This window comes from Hemitrygon akajei, chromosome 1, assembly GCF_048418815.1.
Source record: "Hemitrygon akajei chromosome 1, sHemAka1.3, whole genome shotgun sequence".
Lineage (NCBI taxonomy): Eukaryota > Metazoa > Chordata > Chondrichthyes > Myliobatiformes > Dasyatidae > Hemitrygon > Hemitrygon akajei.
Window position 1 is genome coordinate 24,296,206 of NC_133124.1, and position 22,498 is coordinate 24,318,703.

Below are 22,498 nucleotides of genomic sequence, written 5' to 3' on the forward strand. Positions count from 1 at the left end.
AGTAGGCCAGGCAGCATCTATGGAAAAGAGTAAACAGTTAATGTTTCAGGCCGAGATCCTTCAACAGGACTGCAAAGGAAGGGGAGAAGTCTGAGTAAGAAGGTGGGGGAGGGAAGGAAGTAGTACAAGGTGGCAGATGATAGGTGTGTGTCAATGATTTGGATGATGGGATCGATGACTTATGGCCAGGTATGTGGACAATACAAAGATAGGTGCAGGGGCAGATAGTGTTGAAGAAGCAGGGAGGCTGCAGAAGGACTTGGACAAATTAGGAGAATGGGCAAATTAAGTGGCAATTGGAATTGCAAGGAAAACGAATCAGCCGTGATGAAACCGTGCAGCAGACTTAATGGGCCAAATGGCCTAAATCTGCTCCAATGTCTCAAGGTCTTATTTATTATTATTATTATTCCTTTTCTTTCTTTTTGTATTTGCCCAGTTTGTCATCTTTTGCACACTGGTAGACCTGTTGGTGCTGTTTTTCATTGATTCTATTATGGTTACTGGGTTTACTGAGTATGCCCACAAGAAAATGAATGTCAGGGTTGTATACGGTGACATATCGGTACTTTGATAATAAATTTATTTTGAACTTTGGTTGGCCTCATCAGCAAAATGATAAGTTGGCATACAGAGAGGAAGTAGAGATGCTTGCCAAATGGTGCGAGAACAACAATCCGAGTCTCAACGTTAACAAGACTTACCATAAATTCCAGTGTATAAGCCGACCCCCATTTTCAAGGTTAAAAAAGTGAATTTTTCATGTTATCTTGTACAAGCCAACCCCTATTGTAGAGGTTTTTGATTTAACCAGAAAAGATCACAAGATCTCACATGCAGGTACTCAGCTTTGCCGGATCTGGAATCTGGAAATTTTGTGAACTATTACCTGTTAAGAAAATAGGCCTACACATTGTAGAACGTTATAAGCAAACTCTTAATAAATAAATCAGGGAGGGAAGTTTTGGATTAGGTTCCAAATGGTAAAAAATCCTCTGAAATGTAACCCCTGTGAAACCATTTAACGCCCATCATAATCATAAACGGTAGCGTGTGACGTCATCAGCTCCGCCGTTGCTAAGCTTCAGACACAACACCCTGAGGCACTGGTGTTAATTACAGGGGACTTCAACCATGTGACTTTGGACAAGACACTACCTGCTTTCTCCCAGTACGTGGATTGTTACACCAGGGGTAACAGGACTATTGACCTGCTGTATGCAAACGTACAAGATGCATATAGTGCATCCCCGCTGCCTGCACTGGGGAAAGCTGATCACAACCTGGTTTTGTTACAGTCAAGATATAAATCAATTGTGATGAGGCATCCCACTACCACACGCTCTTTTAGAAAGTGGACTCCTGAAGCTGAACAGGCCCTGAGAGATTGCTTCGGTACTACTAACTGGGATGTACTGCAAGGGGGGCTCTGTGGGGGCGTTGAGGAGGTCACTGAATGCACAACGGACTATATTAATTTTTGTGTGGATGCGGTTGTTCCTGTTAGAACTGTTCGCTGCTATCCCAATAATAAGCCCTGGATCACTAGTCACATCAAAGGCCTCCTAAACCAGAAGAAGAGGGCCTTTAAAGATGGTGATCGGTTGGAGCTTAAAAGAGTTCAGAAGGAACTCAGAGTACAGATAAGGGGGGCAAAGGAGCAGTATAGGAGAAAGTTAGAACAAAAGCTGCAGGAAAAAAGCATGAAGGAGGTGTGGGTTGGGATGAAGATCATCACCGGATGTGGTGCAAAGCGGGGGGCAAACATAAGTGGAGATGTGGAGAAAGCGAACCAGCTGAACAACTTCTTCAATAGGTTCGACAGCACAATCTCACCCTCACTGCAGAACTCCACACCAGGCTTACTTCCCTCACAGGAAAATATCCACTCACAGGAGACCTGGCCCACGCCCAGGTTTACGGCTGCACAGGTGGAAGGTCAACTGAGGAAGATCTGTACCAGCAAGGCGGCTGGACCGGATGGAGTTTCCCCACGATTACTGAGGGCCTGTGCGACTGAACTGGGAGAACCACTACAGCGCATCTTCAACATGAGTCTAGATCAGAGAAGAGTACCCAGACAGTGGAAAACATCTTGTATTGTCCCGGTACCGAAGAAACCACAACCAAAGGAGTTGAATGACTTCAGACCTGTTGCCTTGACGTCGCACGTGATGAAGACCATGGAGCGGCTGATAATACAGAATCTGAGGCCACAAACCAGGCACGCCCGGGATCCGCTTCAGTTTGCGTATAAGGAGAAGGTGGGAGTGGAGGATGCTATCACGTATTTGCTGCACAAATCACTCTCTCACCTAGATGGGGTCAGTTGTGCTGTGAGGATTACATTCCTTGACTTCTCTAGTGCCTTTAACACCATCCAGCCCAAGATCTTAAAGCACAAACTAACGGAGATGGGAGTAGACTCTCACATGGTGGATTGGATAGTGGACTACTTGACAGATAGACCTCAGTATGTGCGGTTGGGAGACTGTAGGTCTGACACAGTGGTCAGCAGCACAGGAGCGCCACAGGGAACCGTACTCTCTCCGGTCCTGTTCACCCTGTACACATCTGACTTCCAATATAACTCGGAGTCCTGCCATGTGCAGAAGTTCGCTGATGACACGGCCATAGTGGGGTGTGTCAGGAATGGACAGGAGGAGGAGTATAGGAAACTGATACAGGACTTTGTGATATGGTGCAACTCAAACTACCTGCGTCTCAATGTCACCAAGACCAAGGAGATGGTGGTGGACTTTAGGAGATCTAGGCCTCATATGGAGCCAGTGATCATTAATGGAGAATGTGTGGAGCAGGTTAAGACCTACAAGTATCTGGGAGTACAGTTGGACGAGAAGCTAGACTGGACTGCCAACACAGATGCCTTGTGCAGGAAGGCACAGAGTCGACTGTACTTCCTTAGAAGGTTGGCGTCATTCAATGTCTGCAGTGAGATGCTGAAGATGTTCTATAGGTCAGTTGTTGAGAGCGCCCTCTTCTTTGTGGTGGCGTGTTGGGGAGGAAGCATTAAGAAGAAGGACGCCTCACGTCTTAATAAGCTGATAAGGAAGGCGGGCTCTGTCGTGGGCAAAGTACTGGAGAGTTTAACATCGGTAGCTGAGCGGAAGGCGCTGAGTAGGCTACGGTCAATTATGGAAAACCCTGAACATCCTCTACATAGCACCATCCAGAGACAGAGAAGCAGTTTCAGCGACAGGTTACTGTCGATGCAATGCTCCTCAGACAGGATGAAGAGGTCAATACTCCCCAATGCCATTAGGCTTTACAATTCAACTGCCAGGACTTAAGAACTTTTTTAAAGCTATTATTAATGCTTTTTGAGTTAGTGATTTAGATGCATATCATATTATTACTGAGTTAAGTATTGTATGTAATGAGTTTTTGCTACAACAAGTGTATGGGACATTGGAAAAAATGTTGAATTTCCCCATGGGGATGAATAAAGTATCTATCTATCTATCTATCTCGTTATAACATAACATGGGGTGGCGGGATCAATACACGTACTCAGTATTGAGTTTACGACCACCATGTACAGAAGATTAAAACGAATGCAATATGATGCTGGCTTCATGCTGAAGGTCGTTGATTTTGTAAAGGAACAAATAATTCTGCAGCTGCTAAGAAGTTTAGTGTAAACAAGAAACCCAAGTGAGAGAGTGGAGAAAGGCAGAGGACATGCTGAGGGAAATGCCAAAGACAAAATGTGCAAACCACAGGAAAACATGCCAGTGGCCAGAACTGGAAGAAAATGTTTTAGAGTGGGTGAATCACCAGTGATCATCTGGATACACTGTTACCAGAGAAATGGTTCGAGTTCAAGCGTTGAAATGGGCTGAAAAACACCGTGAGGTCAGCGAAAATTTCAAAGCTACGCCAAGTTGGTGCACCCGATTTATGAATAGACTTGATCTTGTGTTGAGATAAAAAATAAAGATTGCTCAGAAAATTCCCATGGGGTGCTGTTTACGTTCAAGAACGCTGCTGGATGGACGAAGTGGGTTGCTTGAAGTGGGTTAAGGAGATGTGCCATCGACGTCCCGAAAGTTTCAGGAAGGAAAAGTCGCTACTTGTCTGGGACATGTTCAAAGCGCACTTGTCAGGTGAGACAAAAGCAGCATTGAAAGCTGAAAATGCAGACATTGCAGTCATCCCTGGTGGTTTGATGTCTGTACTCCAGCCACTAGATGTGAGTTTAAACCATTCAAAGAATTCATGCGTCGACAGTGGAACCAATTTGACTCAAAAACAGCCAATAAATGCAACCTGTCTTCCGTGTATTTGTTTTTCCAAAGTTGGCACCCTCTGTATAAGTCAACCCCCTAATTTTAGGGCCAAATTTAGGGTCAAATTCTCAGCGTATACACCGGAATTTATGGTAAGAGATGATTGCAGACTCTAGGAAGGCAGAGATTTGACCATTCTTCATTGCAAATTAATGGCTCTGGCATGGAGAGAGTGAAGAGCACAACGGTCCTTGGACCCACAATACCTCCTCACAAGTCAAGAAGGCATAGCAGCATCTAAATTTTCAGAGATTGATGTATGCAAACTCTGCCTCCACTCCATCAACTTTCCATCAGTGTCCTATCTGGCTGCATCACCGTATGGTACAGAAGTTGCAAATCATCATACCGCAAGATCCAACAAAGGATAGTTAGAACCATTGAGAGGATCAATGGAGTCTCCCCTTCTTTCCCAATTTATGACACTTACCAGGAGCGTTGCAAACAAATGACCCAAAGCATTGTTGAGGATCCTTACGGCCCATCCCACAATATCTTTGATCCATCACCATCAGGAAGGAGGACTGCCAGACAGGGTAACAGCTTCTTACACCAGTCTGTGAGACTAACGAAAACCCTGCCACCACTGAGGTCTTGTCACAATGACAGCAAACTATATACATATACTGTACTGTTTATCTGTGCTACACACTACAAGCATTTTGAATCATATTTTATTTACTTACTTGTGGTAATATTTTGCTTTAAGTTCTGTGCGTGATATATGTATTGTGGGTGCACCATGATCCAGAGGAAATTTGTTTCATTTGTTTGTGCATATTTACTGTCAGATGATGATAAACTTGAACTTGATGCTCTATTCTTCTGGATTCTACACAGGAAACACTTCTCTATGTCTACCTATTTTAATCCATTGAATAAATTAGATGATTTCAATCAGATTATGACTCAACTTTCTAAACTCCATGCAAATAGCCGTCATAGCGTTGTTCTATTGACACTATACTGCATATAACCTTTTTCTCACACATTATCCTCCTTAATTAATATATAAAATACGTATTTGGCATGGAACTTTAACATCAATAAATTAAACTCACTGTGTTTTTGGAGGGTTCCCAGCCACTATCTACTTTCCCCACATCCTGCATATCCTGTAGTTGACGAAGCTGGCACAAAGTATGATGGCGCAGGGCTTCATGAAGAGGCGTATCACCATCCTTATCCTGGATGTCCAACTTCGCACCAGCACGAACCAAGAGCTTAATAATTAATTAGAATTCACAGTTATAATGTTCTCTTAAAGGCACACCTGTTTCAACCATATATTTACTGAACTCTAAATTGGATGACTATATATCTTAATCTTAATAAAAACGAGGCTGGTAATTTTAATTCTAGATTTTAGTCGAACTATTATTGAATTAGAAAATTGTTACAAATTGTATGACACAAAAAGAGTGAACACTTCCCATAAATACATAAACAATGGAATCCCAAGACAAGTGCAAAATACTTAAAAAATGCTGTTCAAGTTGAAATACCTTTTGACATTTAGTCCATGGAACATTAGAGACAGGGGACATGGTTTAAAGATTCAATAACCTTATTTCATCAGAAAATGATAATTAAACTCAAAATAATGGAATTAATAGTATTATTAAAAACCTTTATTCAAAATGGTGGTTGATGCTTTTGAGCTTATTATAAAGAAATCTCCTGACTGGGGAGAATAATGAAGAGGGACAGAAAGAGAGACAGTAACTTACATCACCTCCAACTATGATCCCAGAAAGACCATAGGATCTAGCTGTTTGTTTTTAACTAAATGTTTTTTTATGCTCGACCCAAGGTTGATAGGACTAAACCCTTGAGAAGAGCCGCTGATGAGACCTGCACCTTGGTCATCTCCGAAGCTGAGGTACGTAGAACAGTCGAATGTGTCAACATCCGCAAGGCAGCGGAGCTGGATGGCATCCCAGGGCACATTCTTAAAGTGTTTGCTGAACAGCTGGCTGGTGTGTTTATGGACATTTTAAATTTCTCCCTCTACCAGTGTGTAGTGCCCTCGTTTCAAATCGTCCATCATTGTCATTGGACCTAAGAAAACCAAGGTAGCATGCCTGAACGATTGGCGTCCTGTCATACTCACCTTGGTTATAAGCAAATGCTTTGAGAGGCTGGTCAAGGACTATATCTGGAGCATGCTACCACCCACACTGGACCCCCTACAATTCGCCTATAGATGGAACCGCTCTACCAATGATGCCATAGCCACAGCACTACACACCATCCTCACTCACCTGGAGCAGAGGGATGCATATGTTAGAATGCTGTTCCAGGACTACAGCTCAGCATTTAACACCATAATTCCCTCCAGACTTGACAGGAAGCTCAGAGACCTTGGCCTGTACCTCACCTTGTGCAGCTGGATCCAAGACTTCCTATTGGATTGCTGACAGGTGGTAAGGATGGGCTCCCTCACTTCTGCCCCTCTGACCCTCAACACAGGGGATCCCAAGGTTGTGTCCTGAGTCCCTTTCTCTACTCCCTTTACACCCACGACTGTACTGCCACACACAGCTCCAATCTGCTGATCAACTTTGGAGATGACTTGACTTTGATTGGCCATGTTTCTAGCAGTGACGAGACAACCTACAGAGGAGAGGTTAACACCCTGTCACAGTGGTGCCAAGATCACAACCTCTCCCTCAATGTCCCAAAAACAAAAGAGCTGATTGCAGATTGCAGGAGGAACGGAGACAGGCTCGGCCCAATCAACATCAATGGATCTGCAGCTGAGAAGGCAAGTAGCTTCAAGTTCCTTGGTATATACATCACCAATTATCTCACCTAGACTGTACACACTGGCTTTGTGGCAAGAAAAGAAGCACAACAGCATCTATTTCACTTCAGGTGACTGAAGAAGTTTCGCATGGACCCCCAAATCCTCAAGACCTTCTACAGGAACACCATTGGGAGCATCCTGACTGGCTGTATCACTGCCTGGTATGGGAACTGCACCAACCTTGATCGCTGGGCACTGCACAAAAAGGGACGGACAGCCCAGTGCATCTGTGGATATGAACTTCTCTCCACTGAGGCCATTTACAGCAGCAGGTGCAGAAAGAAGGCCTGGAAGATCATCGGGGACACCAGTCACCCCAACCATAAATTATTCCAGCTATTTCTGTCTGGCAAACACTACTGCAGCATTAAAGCCAGGACCAACAGGCTACAGGACAGCTTCTTTCCACAAGCCATTAGACTTTTAAATTCTCATGTCTGTACACTGCAACAGAGTCATAACGCAAAGGTTTTTACTCATTCACGTTGTGGGATGGATGAAAGATTTGAAATAAATTCTAAATTCATATAAGAAACAGAGACTGCCAGTTTCCAGCAGTGCCATTACTGATTGTTCTAGCCAGGAAGCAACCTGAAGTCTCACATCTCAATGCCAAGTGACTAAACCAACACTTAGGCTCAAATGCAGTCTTCTCCACACCATTTCATGGGCTTATTTATTATTACAGGGATGCCACAAGAAGGTGGAGGATGCATTAGTGCTCTCGTTTCTGGAATGCACCCTGAGCATTAAACAGATATCAATGAACTGTTTAATCTTGAAACATAATACAGCATGAGTTGAAAGACTGATCACTTTATACAAAACAAGAATTAGTACAACTCAAAAGTATAAGTGCACATCGATGCCAATTCTGCTTCTCAAAGCAAAATCTACGCAGTTAAATAAATAATAATAGTCCTACAAGATATTTGAGGTCAATTCTGTATCACAGTAATTGCTGAGTACAGGAATACCAAGTATCAATGCCATATAAGCATTTTGATGCAAACTTACACAAGTACAGTATTTTAGAGTCCATTTTTTTCAATAATCAATTTCCACAAATGGCTATTTACATTTCGGATTTTACCTTACCCGAACAATTTGAGTATGCTGGCGCTCAACAGCTAAATGTAATGCAGTTTGCTGGTTCACATTCTGGATATCCAGGTTAGCACTGCCCTGAAAAAAAGAACCCAAAGGAACTTTGTGATTTAAGTGACACAGCCATTTTTCCAACTACACAATGCAGACCAACCCCACGTAACAAGTAAGTTTTGTTTTTACAGATGTCCATGTTGATTTTGGTCACAAATCAGAAAAAAACACATAACTCTGATGAGTAAAACATTTACTAAAAGATAGTAGTTCTGCCCTTTGTAGGAATGAATGGTTGTACTCAAGTCAACTCGTTGATACGTAGGATTGTCAGAATCAGAATCAGGTTTATTAACACCGGCATGTGTCATGAAATTTGTTAACTCAGCAGCAGCAGTTCAATGCAATACATAATATTGAAGAAAAATACAAAATAAAATAATAAATAAGTAAATTAATTACAGTATACGTATATTGAATAGATTAATAATCATGCAAAAAACAGAAATAATATATATTAGAAAAGTGAGGTAGTGTCCAAGGGTTCAATGCCCATTTAGGAATCAGATGGTACAGGGGAAGAAGCTGTTCCTGAATGCAAGTTGGTGCTTGTAATCCTGGAATGGCCCATACTCCCAGCTATATTTAAGTATTAGAAATTTATTATTGTGATCGTTCTAGTTTTCTCATGTAGTTTATTTAGAGATACAGTATGGAAGAGGCCTTTCCAGGCCTTCAAGCCATGTCTGCCAATTTAACCCTAGCCTAACCACAGGACAATTTACAATGACCAATTAGCTTACTAACCAGTACACCTTTGGATTGTGGGAGGAAACTGGAGCACCCGGTGGAAGCACACGGGAAGAAACATACAGAGGGCGCTGGAATGGAACTCTGACACCACGAGCCGTAATAGTGTTGCACTAACCACTACACTACCATGTTGCAATAATTAGTTGTAATTTAAATAAATATATTACGTTAATTCCAGAGTTAATCAGTCAGAACTATATAGTACAGAAATGGGTGATGAGCTCACTCTGTTCAATGTGGCCATTTATATCAATTTCTTGTTGTTATTCCTCTCTGCACCCTGTTTGACATTGGGCAGCAACCTTGTCATTTCTTTAGCATTTTGTCTGATTTTTAAAAATATATGAGGCCAAGTTGCTAGCTCGATGCTCAACCAAGCACAGATGGAAAGTGTTCAAGGAGCTAACCACATTCAAACCCAGGATCACTCACCTCGTAGTCTAGTGGTGATGCCACTACATTTATACCCGGATGGCATTTATACCCAATTACACTAAATTAGCCTGTATTAGGACCATAAATGTAATATCTATTTAAGTGCCTAAATTACTTCTAAGATAGATAGATAGATAGATACTTTATTCATCCCCATGGGGAAATTCAACTTTTTTTCCAATGTCCCATACACTTGTTGTAGCAGAACTAATTACATACAATACTTAACTCAGTAAAAAAAAATATGATATGCATCTAAATCACTATCTCAAAAAGCATTAATAATAGCTTTTAAAAAGTTCTTAAGGCCTGGCGGTTGAATTGTAAAGCCTAATGGCATTGGGGAGTATTGACCTCTTCATCCTGTCTGAGGAGCATTGCAACTATGGCATAAGATTCTGATTATCTACCCTATCTATGCCTCTCCCCTTACCATTTTATGAATCATGGAATAACGTATGCTTCAAATGCACTATGAGCAACCAAAGATTCAAATAATTCATGCTCAATACAATAATTCATCTCATAAAGGTACACATTATGAGATAAGTGGGTCTTCAAACAATTTATTAGTCAGTACATCTTAAGTGGTGGCCTACTTCATTAACATATCAAAAACCCTATATCCATGATTAACAGATCAAGGTATTACCAAATGTCAATAAAACATGGCTATTTTCAGGGACTGCCAGATTCCAACAGGTTCACCTTGGTATTCACTACTCTTCCACTACTTACTAATAGCATGAGGAGGAAAGGAATTAAGCTTTCAATGTATGACCCGCATGCCACCATTCTTCAGGAATTATGCAGATTCTACATTGTACCCTGGTACATGCATTCATCAGGCATCACTCCAATATCCTAGCAAACATGAGGAAATCTGCAGATGCTGGAAATTCAAGCAACACAAACAAAATGCTGGTGGAACACAGCAGGCCAGGCAGCATCTATAGGAAGAAGCAGTGTCGACATTTTGGGCCGAGGCCCTTTGTCAGGACGGACCTGATGAAGGGTCTCGGCCCGAAACGTCGACAGTGCTTCTTCCTATAGATGCTGCCTGGCCTGCTGTGTTCCACCAGCATTTTGTGTGTGTTACTCCAATATCCTACCGATGTTTTAATTGGGAGCTAGATGTTCAGTAATAGCAATTAAGTGTCAGTGCCTCCTTGTTGTTGCCATGTCTGTTGACACCTTATTAATGTCCAAGACCATTTCCCCCACTTGTCCCCTCTTCAATATTAAATGAAGAGAAGCTCAAATTGCTAGATGAAACAGGCAAGTACTTTTCCAGTAATTCTTGTGGGCTGAGAGAATGCAGATCTTCTTCTTGGATCATAGATCTACAAGTTATTCAGGAATCATCCATGCATCCCATGATCCTAAGAACTAACACCCTATTCAACCTGCATTATTCTCAACAGCGAAATAAGATCTTTTCTCCTCCTCCTCCTCCAATTGCATCCTGACCAACATCACTGCAATTTGGTTCTGCCAGACTTGATGGCAGAATGAATGAATGAATGAAATTAATTTATTTATTGTACAAACATAACAAAAAGCATCACTTACAATGATGATTTCATAGGACAAAATTACAACAAAAAAACAGATATTCTTTAAAACAGACCGAAAGATTTAAATTTTGGAATATATATCCTGGCTGAAGATTGAGAGCTTAGCTGTTGGATATATAGGAGCACAACAAAATATAATGGTTGGTTGACAGAAAATATGCAAATACTGTACACACTTAAATTGTATTAAAAAGGCATGTAAATATGTATTTACAGATTTTCTGTCTACCATACCAATTGTGCAACATCTCAATCAAACCATCTCCAATTCCCCAATGACACAGCTTCCTGGTAAATGTAGGCTGGAAAATTATGAAAGACTTCTTCAATAGCAATTAGATCTTCGCCTGCTACACATACCTTGAATAATTTGTCTGCATATTGAGAAAAAAATGCACAAAGTCTGCACCAACTGAATTAAACACTGTTAAAGGGAGAACTCCAGGAACTCGTGGATGAAAGAAATCAGTACAACAAGCAGCTCTTTAAGTCAACAGCCTATTGTAGAACAACATTTTCAGAAAACAATCTAAGCAAATGTTTTAGTCTTTGCTACAGCAGTTCTACATTAATTCACCATCGTGTACATTAGAAGAGCACCCACAGTCCAATTTTCCAGATTCTAATTCTCCAGTTGAAAAATTCTCTTTTCTACTAAACTCTTTGGATACTATACTTCTAAATATCTCTCTCCTCCTCACCCCACTGATCATTCTTGCTGCAATGTGCACTACTCCTGTATGTACCCATACCTAATCTGTTACCATGATTTCAAAAAAAGATGCTAATTTTTGCATATTACCACTGTTGAAATTATAGTTAATAGATCTTGTCATGAAATGTTTTCAATTTCCATAATGTAAACTTTTTGAGCACAAAGTCATACCTGATGAACCAATAATTCTGCCACTTCAACGTGATTGTTCAGTGCTGCCAAATGTAAAGCAGTATATCCATCATCCTTTTTCTCATCCACAATCCATGGCCTTGGAAGTTTGGAAAGTAATACACGCATGGCACTGTGGTAACAAAAGATGTCAAATGTTAATTTCATCGGACCTTTTTCTCAAATACTCCATCCAAGTCAAAGCTCAAGTACAGCACCCAATGTTTTTCAACTCATGAAAGGAATAGCAATATAGAAAGCCCTCATAAAAAATATAAAAGAATTCTGCTCGTTTTTGGTTTAAGTTCACTTAATATTTCAGTGAGTATATCTACAAAGCAGTGCAAGGAACATGAAGTTTCTAAATTATAGTTACTAATACACAGTCAATTAGTTGATATGAGCCAAGTAAACTGCAGGGAGATCTATAATTAGCATTGATAAATACCAACGTTGAAGGGAATAAAAACAGAAATCATTAAGGCTGTTGAAGGGGAAAGGATTGTGAGGGATAATAATTAGTATATAGAGATATGGATTGTGCTAATATGTTAATAGGGAACTGCAATAGACAACAGGTGCAGGAGTAGGTCATTCGGCCCTTCGAGCCAGCAGTGCCATTCAATGTGATCATGGCTGATCATCCACAGTCAGTACCCTGTTCCTGCCTTCTCCCCATATCCCTTGACTCCACTATCTTTAAGAGCTTTATCTAACTCTTTCTTGAAAGCATCCAGAGAATTGGCCTCCACTGCCTTCTGAGGCAGAGCATTCCATAGATCCATAACTCTCTGGATGAAAAAGTTTTTCCTCAACTTCGTTCTAATTGGCTTACCCCTTATTCTTAAACTGTGGCCTCTGGTTCTGGACTCCCCCAACATCAGGCACATGTTTCCTGCCTCTAACGTGTCCAATCTCTTAATAATCTTATATGTTTCAATCAGATCCCCTCTCATCCTTCTAAATTCCAGTGTATACAAGCCCAGTCGCTCCAATCTTTCAACATATGACAGTCCCACCATCCCAGGAATTAACCTCGTGAACCTATGTTGCACTCCCTCAATAGCAAGAATGTCCTTCCTCAAATTTGGAGACCAAAACTGCACACAATACTCCAGGTGTGTTCTTACCAGGGCCCCGTACAACTGCAGAAGGACCTCTTTGCTCCTATACTCAACTCCCCTTGTTATGAAGGCCAACATGCCATTAGCTTTCTTCACTGCCTGCTGTACCTGCATGCTTACTTTCAGTGACTGATGTACAAGAACACCTAGATCTTGTTGTACTTCCCCTTTTCCTAACTTGACACCATTCAGATAGTAAACTGCCTTCCTGTTCTTGCCACCAAAGTGGATAACCTCACATTTATCCATATTAAAGTGCATCTGCCATGCATCTGCCCATTCACCCAACCTGTCAAGTCACCCTGCATTCTCCTAACATCCTCCTCATATTTCACAGTGCCACCCAGCTTTGTGTCATCTGCAAATTTGCTAATGCTACTTTTAATCCCTTCATCTAAATGGTAAATGGTAGGGCATTGAAGAATGCAGTAGAACAGAGTGATCTAGGAATAATGGTGCATAGTTCCCTGAAGGTGTAATCTCATGTGGATAGGGTGCTGAAGAAAGCTTTTGCTATGCTGGCCTTTATAAATCAGAGCATTGAGTATAGGAGTTGAGATGTAATGCTAAAATTGTACAAGGCATTGGTAAGGCCGAATTTGGAGTATTGTGTACAGTTCTGGTCACCGAATTATAGGAAAGATATCAACAAAATTGAGAGAGTACAGAGAAGATTTACTAGAATGTTACCTGGGTTTCAGCACCTAAGTTACAGGGAAAGGCTGAACAAGTTAGGTCTTTATTCTTTGGAGCGTAGAAGGTTGAGGGGGAACTTGATAGAGGTATTTAAAATTATGAGGGGGATAGATCGAGTTGACGTGGATAGGCTTTTTCCATTGAAGAGTAGGGGAGATTCAAACAAGAGGACATGATTTGAGAGTTAGGGGGCAAAAGGGCCGAGATGGCCTGTTTCCGTGCTGTAATTATTACATGGTTATAAATCATTAATGTATATTGTAAATAGCTGCGGTCCCAGCACCGAGCCTTGCGATACCCCACTAGTTACTGCCTGCCATTCTGAAAAGGACCCGTTAATCTTTACTCTTCGTTTCCTGTCTGCCAACCAATTTTCTATCCATGTTAGTACCCTATCCCCAATACCATGTGCTCTAATTTTGCCCAATAATCTCCTATTGTGGGACCTTATCAAAGGCTTTCTGAAAGTCCAGGTACACTACATCCACTGGCTCTCCCTTGTCCATTTTCATAGTTACATCCTCAAAAAATTCCAGAAGATTAGTCAAGCATGATTTCCCCTTCGTAAATCCATGCTGACTCGGACTGATCTTGTTACTGCTATCCAAATGTGCCGCTATTTCATCTTTTATAATTGACTCCAGCACCTTCCCCACAACTGATATCAGGCTAACTGGTCTATAATTCCCTGTTTTCTCTCTCCCTCCTTTCTTAAAATTGCAGACAAAAGTACAGACACGGAACGCAGCAGTGACGACACCCAAGTATCAGGAATTTCACTAATTCTCTTCTAGCATATACCCATTGTAATAGAAAATTGGATTTACTATAAAGCCTATGGATAATCATTTTATTCTCTAATCAGGACCTAGTTTGTTACTTAATTATGTCTTCCTGTTGTTACGCCTGCAGCCCCCTCCTTTTTGAGAATCGCAGGATCACTATTTATTTGGGTCAGGAGACCCAGGAAATGAGAGAGAGATGTTTGGAATGTCTTGACCCCCCGGCGATATAAAACTACGGGAAACGGCCATTGTCTCTTGGAGACAGAATTGTGTATTAAAATACTGTGCTTCGTGGAAGCCCTCAAGCAAAGTGGGCTGGTTGGTGGAGGGATTGCATCATCCCAACCTGATTGACATCTGAGACCCTGTGAGTCAGGATAAAAGAGGGTCTGTGGGAACAGCCCCTCAGACGCACCAGAAGAAACGCTAGCGACTCCGTACTAGCGAAAGCCGGTGGGAAGGCCACGTGCGTCCTTTTCCATTTGCCCCGGAATCGGTGGGCCTTTACCACAGAAGAGCGGTTTTTAGCTAACAATGGGGAAATCAACTCCCAACGACTCTCGAAGGATTGACATCATAAAAGGAATGGGCAAATTTTAACCCGTCTTTCTCTCCAACCAAAAAGCTGCAGCTTGAATGAACTACAGTGACTTTTATATTTCCATCGGACAATACATTATCCCCATAGACCAGGGGTGTCAAACTCATTTTAGGTCACGGGCCGGATTGAGCAAAATGCAGCTTCATGTGGGCCGGATCAGTTGGACGCGTGCGAACGCAGCTTTCGTTGCCTCTGTTTTTTCAGCCTGCTCTCATGTGTCTCAGTCTCTGCTATAACTACAAAGTGTTTCACTTTACAAATTCCGTTTTTTATGAAGAAGACTGCCGAGCAAGACTGCCGAATAAACACTAAAAACCCTGAAAACCTGGTACCTGAATAAACTCAGCATTAGCCATATCATACGCCACGCTTCGATTACTGGGGCCAGCTTTAATAGTAATTAGATATTATCTCGCGGGCCAAAGATAATTCCACCGCGGGCCTTGAGTTTGATATATATGCCCTAGACAACGATAGAGCTATTCCTTATTATTATCATACCCGCGCTTTTAGATTTAGTATTGACGACGTATATTGTCTGTATGTTTGCATTGATATTATTTTTGTGTATTTTTATCAATAAATACTGTTAAAAATAGTACCATCAGACTTCAACGGACCTCTCTATCTTTGCTGGTAAGTGACCCAGTTACGGGGTACGTAACACTGTAGCCATTATTCTGTTATCAAAATGTAGTTTTACTAGTAATCTCATCAACTGAGTGTAAAAGCTGTACCATTCCATACTCAGGTAGTTCAGCTTTGGCTTGTCTTCAGGTGCACACCAGTTTTTAGTAAATTACCTGTTATTCAAATACAAACGCCATGTGATCTTTCAGTTTGCTTCTACAGGCTCTTACAATTGCCTGTGGGAATTATGCAAGCATGAAGAACTAGAGGTTTGAGTAAGGCACCAGAGGACTGTGTGAAATTTAAGCATTACATTACAAAATAGACATTAACTGCATGTATTCACCAAAAAGATGGCTGGGATGAGAAGATATCATTTCATGGAGAGAATAGCAAAACAGTTTTCTGTGAAGCTGAGAATATCAGGAATGACAGAAAATATCAAACTTATGAAAACAGAGTATGGTTTACGATTTAGATAGCCAATGCAAACTTGTATGTAGACATGATTACAAATGTACCTATTCTACTCACTCCTATCAATACAACTTACTAGAACTTTGGTTGCTTGAGAACGGCATAAAGCTTGACTGTAAAACTCTCCACCAGGAACAGGTCCATTGCCACTCACAGCTCATACATGTGGAATTGTTACTTGGCCAATAGCACCAATAAATGCTACCTCCTACGAAGATCAGGATATGTATGTAAAAAAACTGACAAAAAATTCAAAAGTGAAAATTCAAAATAAATTTTCTCCAAAATTCCTTGTTTAGTTAATCTTAAACACAGCCCACACAGCTGGCTGGTGGCGTAGCAGTATCCACACCAGAATTCGAGGAGAGTGGTCCCGGGTTCGAATTCCATCCATGCTGGGTTGAGCATTGAGCTAGCAACTCTGTCTCATAAAAAACAGACAAAATGCTAAAGAAACAGCTAGGTTGCCGCCTTGAGGCGATACGGTATGTCACCGAAGGCATTTGCTAATTTCCACTGATGTACCGTGGAGAGCATTCTAACTGGCTGCGTCACTGTTTGTTATGGGGGGGAGGGTGCACTGCAAAGTAAACTGCAGAGAGTTGTAAACTTCATCAGTTCCATCAGAGGAACTAGCCTCCATAGCATCCAGAACATCTTCAAGGAATGATGGCTCAAAAAGATTAATGACTCCCATCACTCAGGCCATATCCTGTTCTCATTGCTTCCATCAGGAAAGAGGTATAGAAGCCTGAAGCCACACACTCAATGATTTGGGAAAAGCTTCTTTCCCTCTACTATTTGATTTCTGAACGGACATTGAACCTATGAACACTACCTCACTACTTTTTTTTATTTTTTGCACTATGTGCATATATACACACATACATAGTTTCTTTTTCTATATTATGTATTGCATTGTGCTGCTGCCACAAAGACAACAAAATTATGACATATGCTGGTGATATTAAACCTATTTGTGATTCTGTATAACAATGAGAGAGCTCATGTACTTGTGCCCAATAATAGCTCAAATGATTAAATTGCTCAAATGATTATAGCCCTGAATGGATTAAAAACCTAAAAAACTTTGACAAACAATTGCCATGTAACAGTTATTTGCAGGACTGTCAAACCAACTCTTTAAGATATTGGAATCTGCCAAATACACCTTCATGATGACCACGTTCAACATGTAAACACAGACAGCCACATACGTCCCACGGTACTAAACTGTATCACAGGCTTCTTCACCGCTGTGGATTATACACTTTCTGACAAAAATCTTCATATCTCATTATGAGCTGTAATAGAATGTATTCCATTGACTAGATGTTTTCTTCATTTTAAAATCAATCTACATTTAATTGGTTACCTTGGTATAAAATGTTGTATCTATTAACCATTTCTATCTACTCTAAGTTCATCATTTATGCTTGGCCCAGATATTCTGATTAGAAACAGGCAATTGCCTTTATTGAAGCTTGCTTTAACCTACTTGGCAGAAGTTCAGGACTCCCGAACACAAGCAAAACTTGAACTTCAGCTCAAATGATTGTTAATCTCAGGCAACTCTCCCCTGAAGCCCAGTTGCACAGCATAAATTTCAGCACATTTCCCTGCCCTTGAGCAGATTAACCAGGCACAAATCCAGCACACCCACTGATTTCAATAGTAACAAGCTGTGAACAGAGGGAATAGGTATAAGGCATTTATTTTACATATTTAATTCAGTTGATTTAAATGTTAATTGTTTTGCATTGCTCTCATGTTTTTAATGTTTTCTATGTAGTGTGAAATTTGTATTATTCTTCTTATTTTAAAAAAAGCATGAACACTTTGGAACATTTTTGAACACCAGGAACAATCAAATGTTAAAATGTTCATCATTAAAAGAATGTTTTTGATAGCAGGTTAAACAGCATCCTGATCTGCTGGCTACCCACAACAATTTCTGTTTTATTTCAGATTTCCTGCATCTGAAGTTTTGATTTATATTCAATTATTAACAGCTTTGCCAACTAGTAATCTTAGGGTCTGTCAAGTTTTTTGAGAGCACTGGGGCAGTGATTGCATGGGGTGTCAGTTGGAGGTATTGCACTGTTTTGTGCAGGGCCTTGCAGATCAGCTGGGACCCAGCTTCCGGGCTGAAGACCAAGTCAAAACATGCTTCGTGGGGAAGTAAGCTGTGACCTTGGACAGTTCTACAGTACTGTGAACTCTGGGCCACAGTGTTTATTCCAGCCCGAGACAGGAGTAAACACAGGTGTTCATCAAATGGCATCTTAATGAGGTTCAATGAATGCAAGAACAGCTACAAGTTGATTTCACCTTATTAATCAGTAGTAAATGCAAAAAAGTCTGAGTTACAGATTTTATTACTCTTGGGTTTCCATTTCTTGTATAATTTTAAATGTAGTTTAGTGCTAAGATCTTATATTAAAAGAATCATAAGTTGATTAATTTACTAAAAATATCGAACTGATTGATATGTAATATACAGTGTGGGCATGCAATGTTGGTGCTGGAACCAATGTGACACTTGTGGGCTGTCGCCAGCACAATCCTCATTGATTTGGTTTAATGAAAAAGATGCATTTCACTGTACACATGACAGATAAAGCTATCTTTAAAAATTATAAATGTGCTAGAAATCTCTTACTCTTTTCACACAAAGTTAACCAATTAAAAATAAACTAAGAGGAGTCTCAACTCTATCAAACACAATCAGGAATACTCTTTTTGTAGAGGCAATGACTAAGCTACGAATCAGATGGATGTTCAAATTATGAAGCAAATTCAGAGCTAAAAATATATTTGCATATTTTTGCAAAAATAGGAATTTACTTAATATCAAAGTGAGCTGCTCTATCACATGTAGGTTACATTAAGCTTGCATGGATCTGGTTTCTCTAAACTATAAAAATCACCAGAAACAGAAAACATGTAAAAATAATTCCCAGCTTGTTGAAATTCACTTAAGTAGACAGATTGAGTGCAAATAGAATCATGATTCTAGAGCAGATTTTATTATATTTTTATAGAAATCTTAAGCACTACTGCAGCACATTTCTGAGAAAATGAGCACTCAAAACTTCCTCAGGAAGTATGGTTAATAGGTTTAATAAAAATTATTTTAAACATTATAACAATCACATGCTTTCTCCCTTAAATATTTAAGTAGCACAAACCACTTGAGAATTTAAATCCAGCAATAACACAAAAATCTAATGTTAGTTATTAAAAATTTCAAAACAGGTGGAAATAATTTGATACTGAAAAGACCATGAAGATATAACACATCCCTTGTGAGCCACACAAGTGTCACAGACAAGTGCAAGAGTCATTGTCACACATTAAAATAGGAATCAGCTGTCTACCAAGTCAGCTGGGGATCTGGGTACAATAACCAGAGCCCAATTCATGCAAGTGAAGGTTATTTCAATGTCATAGAAATTTTAAAAAAAGATCATAACCAGGAACAGAATCACCAACATAATTATCAAAAAAACTCTATACTTCAAAGAACATTATAACAAATAAAGGGAGTTGAACACATTTATATTAAATAGCCAGTCTTACAGAAGGTACTGTGTGTAGGGATGAAGGCAATTTTCAGAGAAGCAAAGCAGCTCCAGCTACTGTGATTCAAAGATGCCAAGATACCAACAGAGTTGTACATAACATGACTGGCTATCTCAGTGAACACTGGAAAACAACAAAATGCAGGGTAAAACTTCCTGCAGTATTTCATGCTGTGTAGATTACACAATTTTTATATACCAACAATTAAACCATCAGAGATTTAAATACCAGTATTTTAATCTCTTACCACACAGAAAACATTCTAAGTACTTTTACTTAGAACCAGAATAGATGATTTCATGCTAATCCACAACTAATTCCATTTACCACTGCTTTGCCCACTCCTTTGTAATCTCTCATAAGCACAATACACTGGACGTCCTATCTTGACTTCAATCAAAAAACTTCCAGAAATCACTGTTTCCACATTTATCGATATATAGTGAAAACCTGAAGCTGAAATTCAGATGTACTGATATCATTATCAGATCTTGCGCATCCCACTGGCTTTTACCATTTAATAAATGTTTGATTGTAAAATGGATCAATATTCCTTATAAGCATACTTACTTCAGTTGATAACACCCTTGGAGCATTTTTGAACAGATCAGAAATGTGAACAAGACAAACTTTAAAAATTATTATTTTTTTTACAAATTCAGAAGTTTGCATTCAAGTTCCTTTCTAGCACAAGCACGTAGTCTAGGATGACAATTCAGTAACAGATCTGGTGGGCAAAAGGGCCGTTTCCATGTTGTAACTCTTTTGACTCCATGAGATGTTAAGCCAAAGTTCCATCTACCCACTCAGGTGAATGCAAAACAATTTCTTCCAAAGCTCTTATGAAAATACAATCACACACTGTAATTAATTCTTTATTTTACTGATTCTTATGGGTAAATTGGTTATTGGAATTTCATTTAAGTTGGTGTCTAAATTTTGAGTAACTGAGTATAAACCACCTCAGAACACAAGGGGGTCATTAGTGATCATTCTCTATCTCCTAAATTACATAGTTTCAAATTCAGACCATAAGACATTGGAGCAGAATTAGGTCATTCAGCCTATTGAGAGTGTTCCACCATTCCATCATAGCTGATTTATTATCCCTCTCAACCCCATTCTCCTGACTTCTACGCATAACCTTTGACACCCTTACTAATCAAGGACCTACTGACCTCCACTTTAAATATACCTAATGACTTGCATTCCACAGATGGACTCCACAGATTTTGTCACCCTCTGGCTAAAGAAATTTCTCCTCATCTCTGTTCTTTCAGGGACATCCTTCTACTCTGAGGCTGTGCCTTCTGGTCCTAGACTATCACACTATAGGAACATCCTCTCCACATCCACTCTATCTCAGCCTTTCAATAGTTAATAGGCTTCAAGTTAATTCTCAATCCTTTGGAACTCCGTCAGTAATATAAAGATACATCATATCCTGATACAGGGGATTGAACTCATAAAAAAACAACTACCAATCATCTTTGTATTGCCCATAAGCTTACCAAACAGTTGAGAAGGCTAATGGAACTGAGTGGTCTACTCCTATTTCTAATCTATACATTTGCCTTCATAGCTTGTAATGGTAAAATTTAAAATTCACTTTCATGTGTTCAAATTGTTCCATGAGCTTGTCTTTCCATATTTTTGTAATCATCTCCAGATCTGTGTCCCACTTCTCACACAAACTAGTTTCCTTTGTTCCAACACCAGCCATCACCACTTTGACTTGTTTACACACACTGGCCATCACTTGTTTACACACAGGAATTTTATTTGAATAATTAAACACTCACTGACAAGGCTCCAAAAACATCTCATTTTCATGGGGAAACCCAGCACATCTGTCCAAAAGAGAAAGATAGAACACTTGCAAGATCTTCAGCTAGAACTGCCAAGTGGATGATCCACCCAATCTTCCTCATGTGATTTCTTACATGACATATGCCAGTTGTCATTCATTGTGAATGTTAAGGAACTGCTAAATATATTGGATACAGCTAAGGCAACTGACCCTGACAACATTCCAGCAATAGTACTGAAGACTCGTGCTTCAGACTTGCCTCACCCTTGGCCAAGCTATTCCAGTAAAGTTACAAAACAGGTATCCACCCAACAATGTGGAAAATTGCCCAGGAATGTTCTGTCCACAAGAAGCAGGACAGATACAACAATGCCAATTACCATCCCATTCCTCTACTGCCGCAAAGAGATAGGAGCAATAAGCAATAGTACTACCAAGCAGCACTTGCATAATAAGAACCTGCTCCCAAAAATGCAGAACCTGCCAAACTCACTCAGCTCCTGACCTATTACAGACTTCTCCAAATATGGACAAAAGGAATTCAGAGGTGAAGTGAGCGTAACTGCGTGTGACATCAGGGTATTATTTGGTTTAGTATGGCATCAAGAAGCCCTGGCTAAAATGGAGTCAATTGGAATCAAGAGAAAACTCAAGTTTTTGATTGCTTCAAAATAGCAATCATACTGATGCCCAAGAAAAGCTGCCACAATGACCATCACCTGGTAGTCTTTGAGAGGTTAATTATAGCTAGAATTAGTTCCTGAGCAAGGACATGGACCTGCTGAAATTGGCCTACAGCTGCAGCACACACAATTTCACTGGCACAGTCCTCTGTTTTGGAGTGCCTAGACAACACCAA

General features: G+C 40.2%; 1 protein-coding gene across 2 annotated transcripts in view; it reads right to left on the minus strand.

Annotated features, from left to right (window-relative positions):
* mib1 (MIB E3 ubiquitin protein ligase 1) overlaps window positions 1–22,498 on the minus strand; it is a 148,937-nt gene that overhangs the window by 24,906 nt on the left and 101,533 nt on the right. For both annotated transcript variants that reach the window (XM_073039296.1, XM_073039287.1), the window contains exons 13-15: window positions 11,932–12,064; window positions 8,218–8,304; window positions 5,372–5,533 (exon numbers count right to left, since the gene is read on the minus strand). In XM_073039296.1, coding sequence (XP_072895397.1) covers window positions 5,372–5,533; window positions 8,218–8,304; window positions 11,932–12,064 — 382 coding nt within the window. The remainder of the gene's footprint in view (window positions 1–5,371; window positions 5,534–8,217; window positions 8,305–11,931; window positions 12,065–22,498) is intronic.